The 19,635-nt window shown below is 35.5% G+C and overlaps 2 protein-coding genes across 2 annotated transcripts; both read right to left on the bottom strand.

The window, feature by feature from the left end:
• Positions 1–7,175: 7,175 nt before the first annotated feature.
• LOC107804352 (diacylglycerol kinase 1) lies at positions 7,176–12,732 on the bottom strand. Its single transcript, XM_016628243.2, has 8 exons — positions 12,359–12,732; positions 10,343–11,865; positions 9,413–9,779; positions 9,181–9,257; positions 8,795–8,914; positions 8,074–8,238; positions 7,610–7,747; positions 7,176–7,483 (listed from the first exon to the last, which is right to left on the bottom strand). The coding sequence occupies exons 2-8, from the start codon at positions 11,537–11,539 to the stop codon at positions 7,334–7,336; spliced, it is 2,214 nt and encodes a 737-aa protein (XP_016483729.1). The 5' UTR covers positions 11,540–11,865; positions 12,359–12,732; the 3' UTR covers positions 7,176–7,333.
• A 4,140-nt stretch (positions 12,733–16,872) lies between these two features.
• LOC107804353 (small ribosomal subunit protein eS19x) lies at positions 16,873–18,957 on the bottom strand. Its single transcript, XM_016628244.2, has 4 exons — positions 18,798–18,957; positions 17,922–18,012; positions 17,636–17,819; positions 16,873–17,229 (listed from the first exon to the last, which is right to left on the bottom strand). Exons 1-4 carry the CDS (start codon positions 18,879–18,881, stop codon positions 17,157–17,159), a joined length of 432 nt encoding a protein of 143 aa, XP_016483730.1. The 5' UTR covers positions 18,882–18,957; the 3' UTR covers positions 16,873–17,156.
• Positions 18,958–19,635: the final 678 nt, after the last annotated feature.

Raw genomic sequence — 19,635 nt, 5'->3', positions numbered from 1 at the left:
CAGATACCACAAGATCAGGAGGAATCTTCATATAAACCTCTTCATGGAGGTCACCATGTAAGAAAGCATTATTGACGCCCAGCTGGAAAACAATCCACCCTCTCTTACCAATCAAGGTAAGTAAAAATATGATTGTGGTGAGTCTGGCAACTAGTGAAAATATTTCAGTATAGTCTATCCTTTCTTTCTGGGTATCCCCTCTAATCACTAATCTTACTTTATATATTTCAATAGTGCCATCCGACTTCAGTTTATCTTTTATATATATACCCATTTACAAGGTATTGGCTTCTTATGAGGAGGAAGGGGAACAATATCCCAAGTCTGATTTACATCAAGGGCCTGAAATATTTAGATCATAGCCTCTTGCCAAGCAGGATTAGAAATAACTTGTTGATAAAATTGAGGTTCATGCATATGCAAATCAACATTAGACACCTTAGTGGATAAAGAAGCAGGAAGAGGAGAAGGGATGATAGAGGTGCAAACATAATCTTTAAGACATACTTGAGGATTAACAGTTCTGCCAGATTTCTAACTTCAGGGGCTGGAAGACAAGGATGGGAAGGATGCATTATTAGACCTGAAACACTGAGCAATAGACTAGAATTGCACTTTGACCATTTGGAGGAAAGCTTTAAGTATTGAAAGAGCATTACTCTTACAAGATAAAAGATGAGTCCAAGTCACTCTAGTAAACTCATCAACTAAGTCAGAAAATATCAAAAACCACTGTAAGTTAAAGTATTGTAAGGACCCCAAATATCAATGTGAACAAGTTAGAAGGGAACATAGGAATGTATAGTACTATCATAAAAATGCAGTCTATGTTGTCTAGCCATAGGACAAACAATGCACAAAAATGGTTGTTTAGATGAAATTTTATCAGACAAGAAAGAAATAGATTTCATTCTAGTAAATGGAATAAGACCCAACCTTTGATTCCAAAACAAATCACTTTTATTAGCAACAACATGTGGATTACAAGTGGAACTATGAGTTACAGAATGTTCAGGAGAATTGAAAACAACAGCAGAAATAATACTATGAATAGAATTAGAAACATAACAAGTAACAAGAGTAGGAAGTTGTGGATCAGCTGAATGCAATAAGTACAACCCATTTGCAGCCTTACCAATTTCCAGAGGCCTCCTCAGAGAAGAGCCCTGTAAAATGCAAATAGAAATGTTGAAGACTGCAAGACAATTAAACTAAAGAAGCAATTTGTGCACAGAAATCAAGTTAAAAAAGAAGGATGGAACTAAAAGAACATTATGTAATATCATATCTGCTCTAAGAACTAAATATCCAGTAGATATAACTTTAACTTTATATTCATTTGGTAAATTTATCAAAAAGAGGAAACTAATGGTTGAAGACTGTGGAGAAGATGTTTATATGGTGTCATGTGATTGTTGGCACCAGAATCTATGATCCAAGGATTTAAACCTAAAGTTGAAACTGCACATGCATGAAAAGAAGTAGAATGTACTTCAAGGTGGTTATACACACCTGCAAAATTTGTAAAACCAATATTGTCAACAGCATTATGCTCATGGTGGAAGACATGAGAGGTGTGAACCTGTTGGAACAAATTCATAAGATGTTGATATTGTTCTTTACTGAACCTATGACCAGAAACTTCAGAAGAACTATGGTTGGAAGAAACAGATTCTGGAATATGACTTTCAGGCTGAACACATGCACCAGACCTCTTATTCTTGGTAAATTTGAAGTCTGGAGGAAAACCATGGATCTTGTAGAACTTATCAATAGTGTACCCAAGTTTCTTACATTGCTTACAAGAAAGACTTGACGTGGAAGTAGAACCCCTTTTGAGTCAAATTGTACCCTCTGATGGAAAACTCTATGATTATTCATATGTCCAGTTGAAGCATAAAATGAAGCAGAATCATTAGAGAAGCTAAGAAGAGGAGCAGAGGTCTCCTTTTTCTTCTCATCATGTTGAAGCATTGAATAAGCTTTGCTCAAAGAGTGGAGAAATGGCATTATCGGGATATTGATTTTGCATGTAGAGTAGGACTCATCTAACCCACTAAGGATTTGGTAAATTTTTTGTTCTTCAATGAATTTAGGCAAAGCTCCACAAGAGCAAACGGGTCCTACATATGCAATACTAAGTTCATCCCAAGGACCCCTTAGTTTAGTGAAATAAGTGGCAATGTCCAAAGACCCCTAGGAAGTAGTACTAACTTCCCTCTAAATACATTTGAGGTACCAAATCTTTCATTAATATCAACCCACATATCATTAGCAGTATCAAAACACATCATGCTATTGGTTATATCCCTAGATAGTGAGTTTGTTATCCATGTAATGACCATGTCATTGTGTCACGACCCAAACCGTAGGGTCGCGACGGGTACCCTATGCCTAACTCAACCGAGTACCAATGTAACGTATCATTCTTATCATACTATCATGGGTAAATGAACCGGAAAGATTGTCATAAGATAACTAGAATAAAACATAAGGGAATACTAGACATAGGATGACCCAACATGATATAGAAACTTATACATGTGACATACGAGACTATAAGGCCGATAAGGCCATACAAGTATCCATATACATGTCATCTGTCTACAAGCCTCTAAGAGTACATAAATGTCATAAAGGTCTGGACAGGGCCCCGTCATACCAATCAATACATATTCAAATCATACTGACCAAATAGGCAACTCCGGAGCAAGTGGAGTGCACAAACACTTTCTGCTGAGTTGATAGCCTACTATGAGAACTCTCAACCTGTCTATCGGGACCTGCGGGCATGAAACGCAGCGTCCCCATGTAAAAGGGACGGCGGTACAAATAAAGTACTGAGTATGTAAGGCATGAAAGAAACATGGAGTGAGGAACTCAACCTGTAAGTCTGAATAGCTCTGTGAATTATGAAAATATTTATAATGTCATGCATGTGCGTATAAATGCCATACCATGCATAAGTATATGCGTACATAATATCATCAAGCCTCTGAGGGAATCCCATCATATCATCTCATTCATTGTGGGCAAAATCATCAACGTATATCAGCTGATCAGGTGGTGGTGCGTATATAACGCCGTAACCTTTTTTCATATCTCATATCCCATATACATATAATATACACGTATATAACGCCATCTGGTCATGGGTCAATGTACATGTATAAATGAATGAAATGCATAAGAAGTACGCTCGTAAGATCTTTCGGTATGTCATAAAATTAATATGCCTTCGATTAATATCATGAAATCAACTTTATCAACTTATGTATTTTCTGAGACCCGTGAACAGATGATAGAATAATAGGACACATGGGGAATCAAGAACATAGGCACTTCTAGTACTTCTATGAATAGAGTCATTTATGAAAGTTGTGCATTTGTTCGTTTCGTTTGTATCGTATGGATCATGCCAAAAGGAAAGAATGGATAGCCTTAACATACCTTATCATAATATTTCCAATCACCAAGTTGAACTCGCCTCTTCGTACCTTAATCTACAACAACAATAATAATACTATCATTAAGTTACGAAAGGTACAAGTATCGTACAACGAACGACAAGCTTATTTTGTATTAAAACGGGCAGCATCTCCCCTATAATCCTTACTTCCTTCAAATTCAATATAATACCAAACACAATAATATCAACATGTATACATTATTTTCCAACCTTATATATACCACAAAATACTACAAAATATCCCAACACACCCCAATCTCTTCATACACAAAACAACCACCGTAATAGTGTCAAACGGCCCGAAAATGTTACGACGAACGACCATCCCACCACCCTGCATTTATGTAGTGTTTCTCCACAACCTTACTCCTACAAAACTCCACAAAATAGTAGTAAAACATGCAGCCCAATAACAATACAAAATAATTCACAAAATAGTCCGCTACAAGTGAATAACTCGAACTCACGGCTTCCGATCACCGTTCCGTGATTTTTAACTATTAGAAAATGAATTTACCAACCTTCCTTGATATTTAAACACTTAAATATAGAAAGTACATGTTTTATTAACTATGAAGTACCTTCCAAAACTCAAACTACAAAGAAAAAGAGAGGCGATATAGCAATACTTACGTCGTAGGGATCGTTTTAATGTTATCACTTCTTGATTCCGTGCCCGGGATGATAATCTTGTTTGAAGCTCTTGCAGAGAGCTTAATAGTAAAGTTAGGGGTCTTATTTGGTTGTGTGTTCTAAAAAAATTGAAGAAAGAAACGAGATAAAGATATAAATATCCATTTTGTTTGAAAAGTCAAAAGATGCTACTTGGCACTCTAGCATTGGTCCTTCTTCCAATACTTATAACTTTTTATCCGAGTGTTGTATGAATAAACGGTTAAGAGAATTGGAAACTAAATTCCAAGACCTTAAATTTGGTATATAATATGTCCCAAAAATACCTCATATAGCACACGAAATTTATTTCTCAAAAAGCTCGGTTACAAGGCAAATCCTTAGTCGGTTTTTCTGCAACTTTAATCCGATTTTTTCCAAACTTCATATTTTCTATCCAAACATCATATATAGCCAAATTATGACTTTAAAATCATTTAAATAATGATTAACAAGTTTCATATTTATTACGTCACCTTGAGACGCACATGGTGTAACACATTGCATCGTTCCCAGAATTGATAGTATGGGGAATGGAATTGAGGTTTTGGGACTCTACCAGTTATAAGTCCTAACTTGTTTTTAGAAGAAAGTGCAGTCATTATGTTTTTACGCCAAATAACAAAATTACTACCATCAAAAGGTGGGGATACTAGATGAGTACCTGGACTATCCGGGGGATGGGCATAAAATGGATGGTAAGGGGGAACAGTAAAGTCATCAAATCCATCAGCAGTAGAGGATGAACTAATTTCAGGACTATCCATGAGAAAACCCTAATTAGGTATGTTTCACAAAATGCAGATGACTGACAGAATTTTGTCAATACTGAACGTGAAGAGAATTAATAGAAGGTATTACCGTCCTTCCTTGCAACCTAAAGAAGTAAGGCCTTGAAAATTAACCCAAAATCACGGCAACAATTGTCCAATTATTAGACCGCGAACCACCAGAAATCACCACACAAAGTTCTGGAGAAATTCCCCGCTAAAACATCGTAAAACAACCAGAAGTTGTATTGAAGCTAAATCGCACAAAATTCCACTGAAAAAAATCAAACATAGAGAAAATTTATTGCGGAGATTACCACAAAACTTCGTAAATCTACTATCGATCGATAGAGCGGAGCTAGAATCAACCGATTCTAGGCTCTGATACCATGTTAATGTGCAGAAATCAGCCCATAATTGTGAAATAAATGAAATGAGTAAGAACCCTAATTTGAGAGAGAAAGAGAGAGTAGCATGTGAAAATATCTGAAAAAGGAAAAAATGAATTGTCATTTATTTTCAGAAGGTTCTAGTTACATATATCTTTACCATACAAATGAAAATACAATAGGGTCATTAATATAATTGGGTCGGATATGTCTACAAAACAAATATTATTTTGACTGAGGCCCAATGTTGTCAACAAGGGCATCAATCTCGCACAGTTAAAAATAATAAAAACAAATCAGCCAACTCCAAATAAAAGAAATGGAACTTTGTATCACTCGAGACGTAAGATAAAACTTGGATTGAAGATAAAAACTGAGGAAACAATCTCCTATTTTGTTATAGAAGAGCTTCAAGAATTACAGCGTGAAGAGCAACGAAATGTTGTCTTTGAGAAGCACGTTCAAACTTGCTACTCACAGGCAGAAATGATTCTTTTTCGGAAAAATAGCTTAAAAAAATCATAAACTTGGCACAAATTATTAGTTACAACCCTAAACTATTCGTGGTCTTAATTACCCCCCTCAACTTGGCCTTTTGAGAGCCATTACCCCCTTAACATTGCTATGGCAAAGAGTGTGGGTGCACTCTTTTTTAAACGTGTGGGAGTGAAGAAAAATTGAAAAATCACCTTTCAAATAGGTTATTTTTTAACTTTTAATTGTCATATAGTCATATATAATGATTTATTTGTTACAACTATGTATTTCTTCTTGCTTCATCTTAACATACAATGTGGACTTTACTCTAACTTCTATTATTTTTAATTTCTTCTAAGATATAATGTCTATTTGTTCCAACTGCATATTTCTTTTTTTGTTTTTGGTTGAATTTGTAAAACGTGTGGTAGGAACTCTATCATTTTAGCCAAATAAAAAACTTTTAGCAAAAATAATGGAGTACCAGTTGTGTATATTTCCTTTTTTTTATATATATATATAATATAATGTCTATTTATTTTAATTGTGTATTTTTATTTTCGAGTCAAACCAATAAAAACAAAATTGGCCATAGCTCCATTATTTTTTACCAAATAAAAAAAGTATAGCCAAAAAAATAAACTTGCAATTGTGGTAAAATCTGTAAAAAAAAAAAAAAAAAATTAGAGCACCATAATTTAGAGCTATATAAAATATTATAGCCAAAATAATAAATTTCAAACTATGTATTTTTTATAACTTTTTAGATACCTTGACTATTTATTTCAATTGTATAAATCTTTATTGTCGGGTCAAATTCAAAAAAAGAATAACTAAAACTTTATTATTTTTAGCCAAATAAAAAAATTAACCTAAATAATGTAGTTATCCAAGTTTTGTTATAAATTTTATTCGAAAAATATTATTAAAAATATATTTCATTTTTCAAAAAAATGCCACAAACAGAAAAATTCACGTGGCAGGTGAGTGCATGCCACTTTCCTGGGATGAGATCGTCCAAGGGGATAACAGCTATCGGATAACTAAATATAGGGGGTAATAAAGACCGTAGATAGTTCAAGTATGTAACCAATAATGTGTGCCAAGTTTAGGGGAGTTTTAAGGTATTTTGCCTTCTTTTCCCTATGTATGACTCCTTCCTGTAAGATGTTCATCGAAACAACAGGCAATAGAAGAAAGCTGCTACACCACCATTTATCCTTAACCCACTACGGTGGTCCAAACAGCTAAAAGCTGCAAGCATCGGCCAACCCATAATCTTCAACTACTGGGTGGTTTGGATATTGTTACAGTCACTGTTTGTGGGGTACTATATAAACACACGCCCAAAGGGAGCACAAATTAGACCGTAGGGCCACGAGGACACTGGTCCAACCATCATAAAATTTGCCTCTTCACTCGATGTTGACTAGCTTTGTATACATTTCTAATTTCCATATATTTTACATGTGAGATGGAAGAACCTGTACAAAAAGGTAGAGGACTTTATACAAAACTTCCTATCAACTGCTGCAACCTAATAAATCAATGTGTGTCTAAGAGAGTCTAAGGGCCATTTCTTGAAGAAGTGCCCGCTTCTGTGACGCATCAATCACTTGATTGGATTCCGCATTCTCAAGCACATCAGCAATTATTGCTGCTGCATGACCTAGAGGTTCTTCTGCTGCTCTCTTCAGCATGAAGGCCTGTAACAGCAGCAAGAACAAATTATAGATTCTGCATTAGTTCAATAAATTTAACGTGAAAACCCATTCTCCCTCCCCCTCTCCACACCCTTGGAAAAAAACAAAGGATACGCAAGTGTAATTGACCTGTCCATGATGTGTTATTGTCAATGTACATGGTTGCTGATACCAGGGTTCTCCATCTATTTGAACAGGAAATCCAGCAAAAAGTTGAATTTTGACCAATTGCCCCTGTGCAAGCCTCCGAGCTTTCGAAAGCCCCACCTGTTTGCAAGAGTAGTAACCTTATCACAAAAGAGTGAAATCCAAAAGTAGCTGAAAGATCAAATAGACACATCATGCCAATAACCATCAAAAAGTGCTCTTCCAGTTATACAACTGCAGCAACTCTTGTCAGAGGATCACCAGATGTGATTACTGAACGTCTCTCCAGTAATGATATGAACACACAACATAGACAACTGCCTGAGGGCTGAGATGAAGCTACTTTAAGACTCGAGAAATTTTTCCTCAACAAAAAAGAAACAGCCTCCAGGACCATGAAAATTACTTTTGCTACATTAACGTCTCAGAAATCGTTTCCTATATACCTGAAGCTTCCCAAGATGCCAGGTCCCAGAAATGCTGACAACCTCCAGCATCTTGTCATGCATGGATTGAGGATCAAGATTGTCATAAGTTTCATCTTCATTCTGCCACAAGTCTACTCCACCCATGTAGCTTCCAATATTAGCTACAAGAACACCTTCTGCATCCTGCAGATCAAGTCACAAAGTAATAACTTATCATTACAGATCAATAATCTTTTAGTTGCTGAAGGTGGTTTCAAGACCGTGATGACTCGATAAAACATCTTTAAGAAGAATATACAGAATTATCCACCAAATTTTTCTTATAAACTTTTGCATCTTTTATCGACTATCGTGATAGAATATTTCCTAGTATCTCTAGAGAGTTGATAGTATTATTGCAACTTCTATAAGAATGATGAGAGTTACTAAAAGATAGACTGCAGTAAGAATCACACATCAAATGACTAAAAGTAGATAATTCGAAGCAAAAATGTTTTTTCCACAAGAATAGTTAAGCCTTTTGTCACCACCTCAGGAACCTCAATCTCAACACCATCAAATGACTAGAATATTTCCTAGTATCTCTAGAGAGTTGATAGTATTATTGCAACTTCTATAAGAATGATGAGAGTTACTAAAAGATAGACTGCAGTAAGAATCACACATCAAATGACTAAAAGTAGATAATTCGAAGCAAAAATGTTTTTTCCACAAGAATAGTTAAGCCTTTTGTCACCACCTCAGGAACCTCAATCTCAACACCATCAACCTCCACCCTAACTTGCCATGGAAAATCTGCAAATGTCCGATCCATGATACTCTTAGCACCTTCTCTGGCATAAAGAACTTTGTTCATAAACTGCAGCATTTTTGCAACCAAAAAAAAAAATCAGTCACAAATGCATATAAAATAGAAAGGAGACATACATGGAAGATAACTCTCAGTTACGCCAAAAAAAATACCATACGATCCTACAAACAAGAGATGAATGAATACACGGATGATGCATTTCATTAGGTAAGTCAAAAGCAAACTTTAAACTCTACAGACCTATTTCTTTATCAAACCAAATTCACAAACCCAATTATCATGCTCCACATGATCATAGAAGATGATCTGCATACCTGATTGTAGAACTTCTCGGGGTTTTCCTCCCTCATATTATGGATTTCTAATGCAACCTTTGCATCACAACCAACCCCTGGAACATCAATAACGAACACTCATCAAAATTTGCAACCAAAAAAAAATTAAAATTGAAAAAAACAGTGGGAAAGTGAGATGATGATCATAACATTCTCCAGTACAGCAAACTTAATATATCATCTGCCGTCCACAGAAGAACAGTTACCATACCAAGGTAGTTGTTCAAGAACTTCGGGGCTTGAAGCAGCTTGCCCTGTTGGTCTAAGATAGAAACTTTCCATCGATCAAGGATAGTTACTGCAGCTTGTTCTATATCATGCAAAAGTGTGCAAAGACCACCTTGTCTCTCTACAGAACCCAAGCCACCTCCCCAGGAAAGAACTCGAGCCAAATCATTTCCTGTCCCAGCAGGGAGTATTGCCACTGGTGGAGGAGAAACATAGTTTTGTTTATCTACGGCATTCAAAACCCAGCCTACAGTACCATCACCTCCACATACAAGAACCCGGAAGTGAGGCACCCTTCTAAAAAGATGCAGACCAACTTCGGGCCCTTCGGTTGAACTCAACTCAAAGACCTATTAGCATATCCATGGAAAATCAGATCAACACATTGGCTTGCTGGCAAAAACATTCATGAATCTACTGAAAAAGCTGGACCACAAAAAAAGCCTTTAAACAGAAAAGACTAGACATCTTTAATGATGTTCATAAGGCATATAATCAAGTAGCATAAAAAGGATAGCACTCCGCCGCACCGAAAACCTGTAAAGGGATAATGTATTTATCTATCACCATATTTGTTCCTCCACCTGATAGATATCTGCCTAAGTCAATCGTTGATAATGAAACATTATTAGGCGGTACATTTACAATTATCCAAGGGAATGTGTTACAACACTTTCAAAAGCATGGGAAAAAAAGCATGTTGGCAGATAAAATAAGGCTCATAGAATCTTTTTAGCAGCTACAAGCGCAAGCCCTCGGAGCCATTTAAAGGACAGGTGAATTAACTATGGTAACATTCCTCAAAATGTAATTGTAGCACTGATTCACTACTGATAGATAAATAGAGAGAGCAAGAATTATTCACAAGATGGATGCTAAAAGAACAGTAAGTAGCTAAGGAGCTTCACCTCACCTGCACTGGGTTTAATAAAAGGCTTAACCGCTGCCTAAGTGAATCTCCTCGTTGAGCTCCACTTTTCTTGTTTATAAAAACTAGCAAAGGCCTGGCATCTGGAGGCAAATCAGTCAATTCATATTTCTGCCTTATCACTATTAATTGAGATTCATCCTTCTGATTAATGGATGAACTCCTCTGGAAGCTGGGCATAGATATCATCTTTTTCACACCACTGTCTTGCTGCTGATCCACACCCTCTCTATTTACACAGCCATTGCAATTTTCCTCTATTCTACAATCACCATTTACTTGATGACTATCAGCAGTGCTTTCAGCAGTTGTGTCCCCAGTAGCATCACCATTGCTTGTCTCTGCAGGGGTCCCGCTCCCATGTTTCTCATTACTGTGTTTGTATTTCTTGCTTTGACTCATTATGGTAGCACGTACTGAAGATGCAATCTCATTGGCCCCTTGTGTGATAGAACTCAGCAGTCCACCCGAAGAAGTCCTGTTAAGCTCTTTCACATAAAGTGGCGATAGAATAAGCCTTCTGAAAGGGCCCAGGTCACAAATATCACCAGTTTCATTGAACATATTGGCATGACAATCAACATGAACTAGACGCTGACACCACAGGCAACACCATATAGGGGACCCACCAAGAAATGAACTACTGCATGGCTCTTCACAGTAGCTGCAGAAATAAGATTCATCAGGTTGATCAGCTACCTCTGTCCAGCGCACTGCCCACTGATGTGCCACATTAGGGTATCCAAACATAGATACACATTTGCAATCCTTGTGAGCACTAGATGAGCAACTCAGATGAGCTGCCGCGCCACATATGCTGCAACGATTAAAGAAACTTTCCGAAGCCACAATTGGGCCAAGAGTCTGAGATGGAGAAATGGACTTTAAACAGACACAACAATTTAAACTTTTCCCTCGAGAAACAGTTTCTAAAGCCCAAGTATGAGGAGCCACAGGGACCTTATTCCTTGTTTTCGGGTTTTTCTTTGATCTGGCTATGGCTTTCATCCAACTACCATTTGTGCTCCTTCTCCACTGGAAAGCTGTGTAAAGTATAGTTAAAATTCCAACTAAACCAGCAATGACACAGGAGACAATAAACAGAGGGGATTCCGCCATCTCAGAAGGATTTTTGCTGATCCAGCTAAGAAGTGGAAGCTCTGATTCTCTATAGTCTTCCATATTAAAATTCTATAATTCCATACTTAGTACACAAATACAGGTATGTCAGTATAAATAAGAACCTAGGCAAGCATTAGGCTACGAATAACAGCATCATTCACCTCCTCCACAAACACATCCACAATCTAAAGCCAAGCTGGTGTTAGTATCCTACGTTGGGTTTCGTTTTACCCCTAATATGCCATATATTGTAGCTTACTACTTCGAAACCTTTGTCTAAAGATGATGATACTTCAGTTCATCTCATCCTTGAAATCCTACTTATTCACTTTGATCCTGGAAGGGCCTTAAACCATCGAATCAACACAGTAAGAAACAAAAATAACCTGCAAATATGAGAATAAAATTTATATCAGACAAGTGCCCAGAAATATCCCACTAAACCGTGGCTGAATTCTTCTAATGTTAACCTAATTTTAGCTAAGGAAAGAATAAATTGAACATGTATACAGTATACATTTACCTAACATTAAACAGAAAGTAAAACTATTATACTGCATAAATGTTATACAAGTTAGAATATAGTATTCATATGCCACTTTTTGCACAGGGAAACAACTATCATTCCCATTGAGTCAAAGAACAATGTACTTGCTTCTCGAATTAAATCGTTTGATAAAACAACTTTCAAACGAAATCTCTAGGAAATGGAAGCAAAACAAAATAATTAGTTAAACTGATATTATAACCGACAATCACGAAATGGCTCAAAAGTCAAAACTCATTTTGAAAGGAAGGACGAAGAAAGCAACGTGATCATAGTTCGTGAATAACAAGTCAATCAAATCAACAAAACCATTACATAGTTAATAATCTTACCGTATTTAACAAAATTAAAAGAGAGATCGGGATTAGTCGCGTTCTCTGTTTATTTCTATAACAGAGGAGTAGCTGCAAAACCCTAGGCCAAGGAGAAAATGGAGAATCGAAGCAAAGTAGAGCGAAGAATGCAAAAGCCGAAGCCCAAATCTGCTCTGCTCTTTTGCTTTAATCAAATGGAGAATTTAATCCTTGTTTTATCTCCTCCTTTTTTTCCTCTGTTGAACGTTATTAAAGTGCGTTAGGCAACGGCTTAATTATGATTATGAATTTATAAGTTTCTACAGATCTTATGTCTTCCTCCTACATCTAGAGGAGGGGCGACGCTTCGGAGACAGTACACGTGGAGCGATTCTTTATTCTCATAGTGTATATTGAAGAAGGCCCATTCTGCTAGTGTATATTGGAGTGGGCCCTATACAATCGGATTTATACTGGAGCAAACGTCGGATACACGCTACTGATCCGTGATCATCCTAACGAAGGGGAAGTGCACGTATAGTCACCGATTAGAGATGTCTTTATATTTTAGTCACTATTTTAAATATATTTACTCTTTAATAAATGCTTAATAAATTTTTACCCGTCAGACAAAAGTACTCTTGTGCTAGACATAGATATTATGTAAATATTAAGGACATGGTGTCCTTAACTTTATTAATGTTGTGTAAATATTTAGTACAAAGTGTCATGTATTTGCACATTCTGCTCCTAAACTTTAGGACATCATGTCCTTAACTTCATATGTGCAGTATAAATATTAAGGACATTGTGTCCTTAACTTCATGAAGGATGTATAAATATTAAGGACATAGTGTCCTTAACTTCATATGTGCAGTGTAAATATTAAGGACATGGTGTCCTTAACTTCATGAATGTTATGTAAATATTTAGGACAAAGTGTCCTGTATTTGCACCTTCTGCTACTAAACTTTAGGACATCATGTCCTTAACTTCATATGTATAGTGTAAATGTTAAGGACATGGTGTCCTTAACTTCATAAATGATGTATAAATATTAAGGACATGGTGTCCTTAACTTCATATGTGCAGTGTAAATGTTAAGGACATGGTGTCCTTAACTTCATGAATATTATGTAAATATTTAGGACAAAGTGTCCTTTATTTGCACCTTCTGCTGCTAAACATTTGGACATCATGTCCTTAACTTCATATGTGCAGTGTAAATATTAAGGACATTGTGTCCTTAACTTCATGTGTGCAATGTAAATGTTAAGGATATAATATCATTAACTTGTATTTGAAACTGCTGTTGTTAAACTTTAGGACACCATGTCCTTAACTTCATATTTGCAGTGTAAATGTTAAGGACATGGAATCCTTAACTTCATGTGTGTAATGTAAATGTTAAGGACATAATATCATTAACTTGTATTTGCAACTTCTGTTGTTAAACTTTAGGACATCATGTCTTTATCTTCATATGTATAGTGTAAATGTTAAGGACATGGTGTCCTTAACTTCATGAGTGATGTATAAATATTAAGGACATGGTGTCTTTAACTTTATATGTGCAGTGTAAATGTTAAGGACATGGTGTCCTTAACTTTATGTGTGCAATGTAAATGTTAAGGACATAGTGTCCTTAACTTCATGAGTGATGTGTAAATATTAAGGACATGGTGTCCTTAACTTCATAGGTGATGTGTAAATGTATTTGCAACTTCTGTTGTTAAACTTTAGGACAACGTGTCCTTAACTTTATATGTGCAATGTAAATATTAAAGACATGGTGTCTTTAACTTCATATGTGCAGTGTAAATGTTAAGGACATGGTGTCCTTAACTTCATGTGTGCAATGTAAATGTTAAGGACATAATATCATTAAGTTGTATTTGCAACTTCTGTTTTTAAACTTTAGGATATCATGTCCTTAACTTCATATGTATAGTGTAAATGTTAAGGATATGGTGTCCTTAATTTCATGTATTCAATGTAAATGTTAAAGACATAATGTCCTTAACTTGTATTTGCACCTCCTTTGTTAAACTTTAGGACATCATGTCCTTAACTTCATATGTGCAGTGTAAATGTTAAGGACGTGGTATCTTTAACTTCATGTGTTCATTGTAAATATTAAGAACATAGTGTCCTTAACTTCATGAGTGATGTGTAAATATTAAGGACGAAGTGTGTTATATTTGCATCTTCTCCTGATAACCTTTAGGACATCATGTCATTAACTTCACATGTGCAGTGTAAATGTTAAGGACATAATATCATTAACTTGTATTTGCAACTTCTGTTGTTAAATTTTAGGACATCATGTCGTTAACTTCATACGTGTAGTGTTAATGTTCAGGATATAGTGTCCTTAACTTCATTAGTGTAATATAAATGTTAAGGACATAATATCATTAACTTGTATTTGCAACTTCTGTTGTTAAACTTTAGGACATCATGTCCTTAACTTCATATGTATAGTGTAAATGTTAAGGACATGGTGTCATTAACTTCATGAATGATGTATAAATATTAAGGACATGGTGTCCTTAGCTTCATATGTGCAGTGTAAATGTTAAGGACATGGTGTCCTTAACTTCATGAATGTTATGTAAATATTTAGGACAAAGTGTCCTTTATTTGCACCTTCTGCTGCTAAACTTTTGGACATCATGTCCTTAACTTCATATGTGCAGTGTAAATATTAAGGACATTGTGTCCTTAACTTCATGTGTGTAATGTAAATGTTAAGGACATAATATCATTAACTTGTATTTACAACTTCTGTTGTTAAACTTTAGGACATCATGTCCTTAACTTCATATTTGCAGTGTAAATGTTAAGGACATGGAGTCCTTAACTTCATGTGTGTAATGTAAATGTTAAGGACATAATATCATTAACTTGTATTTGCAACTTATATTGTTAAACTTTAGGACATCATGTCCTTAACTTCATATGTATAGTGTAAATGTTAAGGACATGGTGTCCTTAACTTCATGAGTGATGTATAAATATTAAGGACATGGTGTCTTTAACTTCATATGTGCAGTGTAAATGTTAAGGACATGGTGTCCTTAACTTTATGTGTGCAATGTAAATGTTAAGGACATAGTGTCCTTAACTTAATGAGTGATGTGTAAATATTAAGGACACGATGTCCTTAACTTCATAGGTGATGTGTAAATGTATTTGCAACTTCTGTTGTTAAACTTTAGGACAACGTGTCCTTAACTTTATATGTGCAATGTAAATATTAAAGACATGGCGTCTTTAACTTCATATGTGCAGTGTAAATATTAAGGACATGGTGTCCTTAACTTCATGTGTGCAATGTAAATGTTAAAGACATAATATCATTAAGTTGTATTTGCAACTTCTGTTGTTAAACTTTAGGACATCATGTCCTTAACTTCATATGTATAGTGTAAATGTTAAGGTGTCCTTAACTTCATGAGTGATGTATAAATATTAAGGACATTGTGTCATTAACTTCATATGTGCAGTGTAAATGTTAAAGTCATGGTGTCCTTAATATTTTTTACACATCACTCATAAAGTTAAGGACTCCATGTCCTTAATATTTACACATCATTCATGAAGAAAGGGTAAAAAAGACTTTTCGTATCAATTTTAATAGAGTAGTGACTATTTTTACTCAACATTAAAAACACTGGCTAAAAGGTAAATACCACTTTAAAAAGTGGCTATACCACGCCATTATGGTAGTGGGCTTTCTTGCCATTGCCCAATTGCCAATAAATATTTTTGAGAAATCTATATTTTTAGCTATTTTACAAAAAATACCACGTCAAAGATGTGTATGTTATGACTTGCCAATTAAAAGATCTTGAAACAAAGTCGCAAAAGTGAGCGTGGCAGTAGGGGAAAGTGGAGGGCATTAAAATATTTTATGTACCTAATGGAGAAGAAATTAGTAGAAGATGCCGCATATTAAAATTTGGGATTTACTGTGTGGTGTAAGTACGATATTAGACAGGATAGGCGGACTTTCAAATTGCAACACTGAGCTTTCTGAGTGCACAGCCAAATAGCTTAGGGAGAGCAAGTAACGCTATATTTCTCCACGCCTTCGGTTCATAGTGTAACTTCATGTTATCTTTTAGGCCCGTAATACAATAGAAAGAAAAAAATAGGCACATGTACGATCAGTCTAAAGAGTGAAACCTAGACAATACCATTCAGGTGTTACCTCTTCTCGTTTCGCTTCTAGGCCACTGATATCTTCTAACCAGGAAAAGTAGTTTTATATTGTAATTGTCCGAGCAGTGTAATATATGAATATACGTTTGACATAATTCAAATAAAGTATAAATTATTTACACTAATAATGTAAAGCTTTTATACAATCAATTTACCTATAAAGCAATTACAAATATACTTCTATAGTAGAATAACCTGGATTTCCATCACAATTTAAATTAGACTTATAGTGGAATTTTTTTTGTACTTTTGCAGTGCATAGAACTCAGATCCTTTCAAAATAATAAAGATTGACAGCATGACTAAATATAGAGTGAGTTTAGCTATTTGAAAAAGAAAATTAGTTTTTACTGTTTTAGCAAAATATTTTCCTCCATATAAAACACACCCTTAACGAAAATAAGAATGTTATGCTCAAATAGAGGGCAGGCCCAAGTAACATCTTAAAGTACTGAAAGGACAACTAGCATACTGATGCAAAAAGAATCCCATGATAAAAGAAAAAAGGGCAAAACATGCAGAAAATTGATTCAACACCCTACTGGTCCAAGCTGAAATTATAAGTTTGAAGAAACTCATGTATTCATAATAAGGCTTGCTTTCATCTCTCTTAAATGGCAACAGCAATTCTTCCAGCAACTTGGTCAAGATCTCTCTGGCCATTGGATGTGATTCTCCTTCCACTGAAAAAAAAAAGAGCAACAAACATCAAACAGTAATTCTTCTATAAGTATCAGAAAGATAATTAGTAGCAGTTCAACCCTTTAATCTCAGAGATGACTCCTTCCAACCCCCCTTTTTCATTTATGCCTATTTCTCAGGTTATATGGAAGGATAAAAATAAAAATTCATGTTTCCGCACACAAAGCATCAGTACAAAATATGGTGTTAGGGGAACTACATCCGCTAATTTCGAATAGCAAAGACTCCAAAATCAGGGGAAACAACTATTATTCTCCTGTTGCATTCCTCATTTCACTCGAATAACATTTCAAAAATGAGATGTCAATCCCAGGAGTTTTTCCTACGCAACTGAAACCCGTCCCGACAATTTGAAAGATGCAATTTGAATGTGACAATAATACTTACCCCTTGGGATCAAAGTCAATGATGTTCATGTTCTGCAATTGCTGAAGGATGTTGCGAGCAACTGAACCACTGCTCTTGCAGAAATGACGTGGGCGGCTTCCATTCCTCTGGTTACCACCATAAATTCTTCGGAATCCACCAACACCAAGACCTCCTCTCAGATAGATCTTCCTTGCCATGGAAGCTGTCCATACAATACAAAACAGAATGGAAGAAAAGTTAGGAACAGTAATGTTTTAGTCACATAATTTCTTCTTCAACGTGAGGAGATAAAGGAAATACATACCAGCTCTAATGTAGTACCAGTCCGGGTCGTATGGGGCAAGCTCTTTCAGTTTACCAGTCTTGACAATGTCAGTCCACTCGGGAAGCTCCATCTATGGAATGAAATTTAATAATCAGCAAACAAATAAGACAATTGTATTTTTTATCTCACATCCGAACCAAATTACAGCAGCAAGCTTGCCTAAAACTAAACCAAAAGGAGGGGGTCAAATAGACAGCCTACTATATCGAAAAGGGCAGACAGGCACTCTCCCAATTGATCATAATACATAATAGCTTTAAACTGTGATATCAGACAACTTTTGACCTAACATAAAGCTATCTCATTCTATCACCTCAGACTACATACTCTATATGAGTGTAAACAATATAGAAACGAAATGTATGTAAAATGAATAAAATATGGCAACAGATTCCAGTACAAACCAAAATAATAGCTTTCGGTCTTTAACGGGATATAGCAGACAAATGTTCTCTCAAATTAGAGGGCCTTGTTATGTTATTTTTATGCTAGACATAACAGCTTGGTCATGAATAGATTGGACTACTATGCAAATCAAACTTCTACAGCTATAATACTTATTAGCGAACACTAGAAAATACACTGAAAGGACATCCTAGCCAGAAGTATATAAGTAAACCACACATAAAACATAGAGACACGATAGAATATCAATGATCCGATTAAAAGCATACACGTAAATAAGAAGCAGAAAGATACTCCATCAGATAAATTTGTAAACTAGAGAAACTTTACACTACGGAGAAATGGACAAATTTGTAAACTAGAAAACTTTACACTACGGAGAAATGGATATATCTATCGTTTACAAAGAGAAGTGGATTTGAGAGAAGAATGATATAGAGAGAAATAGACCTTGCCGGAACGCTTGAGGTGAGCGGCGTAAGCTTTCACGAACTCGTGAGGTGAAACATCCTTCACATTTCTCGCTGGCTCCATTTTTTGGCTCTGCTGCTACTGCGGCGCCTGTGCGTCTCTCTCCTACGAGTTGCAACAAGGGTTTGTAAGTTAATAAGAAGGATGTTAGGGTTTATATTTGTGAAACATCGATCATAAAGGGCCTCCCTGTTTTATAATAAGCCCATAATACTCGGGCTTCACGAAAGAAAGCCCAATAACCTCGTTTTATCTATAACATTAGTCAGTTTATATGGGCTACACCTAGGAAAAAGCTCGACATCTGATGTTAGTTAACACGGGGAAATGACAAAAAAGTCTCATGTCAGAATTTTAATGTTCGCTCGCCAGGACGCTGAAATTTTGGTGATTCTCAAAAGTTTTGGTGCTTCAAAATTCTATCGAGTGTGTTTTAAAATTCCGACGCAAAAATATTTCGTTAAAAAAAATTGAGATAAAAAATATAAACAATAGTTTGAAAAGGTCCATTCATTGAAATTAATAGGTTAACATATCCAAAACATAAAATTCCTTGGCCAGATTGCGTAATATTTGAAATTTATATCCAGAGCTTAAAGCAGTGAGCGCTACAACTCTATCTTTTAGGTATTTCACATCACATTCATGTGAAACAATGGTACTTAAATATTGACAAATCAGAATTGAGGTTATCCTTTATTCAATTTGTTGAAATAATTTTTTAACTCTCAAGAATATAAATAGAAAATACAGTAAAAGAGAAGAAAGACAAGCTTAAAACATAGTATGCAGAGAAATGTCTTCTTTTTTTCTCAAT

This window comes from Nicotiana tabacum, chromosome 4 (genome assembly GCF_000715075.1).
Source record: "Nicotiana tabacum cultivar K326 chromosome 4, ASM71507v2, whole genome shotgun sequence".
Classification (NCBI taxonomy): domain Eukaryota; kingdom Viridiplantae; phylum Streptophyta; class Magnoliopsida; order Solanales; family Solanaceae; genus Nicotiana; species Nicotiana tabacum.
This window is presented reverse-complemented; position numbering and strand designations above follow the sequence as displayed.

Coding starts and splice junctions, on each gene's coding strand:
- LOC107804352 (XM_016628243.2), bottom strand. CDS start 11,539: ATGGAAGACTATAGAGAATCAGAGCTTCCACTTCTTAGCTGGATCAGC. Junction 9,258..9,412: donor GTTCTTGAACAACTACCTTG/GTATGGTAACTG, acceptor TTGATGTTCCAG/GGGTTGGTTGTGATGCAAAG. Junction 7,484..7,609: donor CAATAACACATCATGGACAG/GTCAATTACACT, acceptor CTGCTGTTACAG/GCCTTCATGCTGAAGAGAGC.
- LOC107804353 (XM_016628244.2), bottom strand. CDS start 18,881: ATGGAGCCAGCGAGAAATGTGAAGGATGTTTCACCTCACGAGTTCGTG. Junction 18,013..18,797: donor ACCTCAAGCGTTCCGGCAAG/GTCTATTTCTCT, acceptor TTCATTCCATAG/ATGGAGCTTCCCGAGTGGAC. Junction 17,820..17,921: donor CTGGTACTACATTAGAGCTG/GTATGTATTTCC, acceptor TTGTATGGACAG/CTTCCATGGCAAGGAAGATC.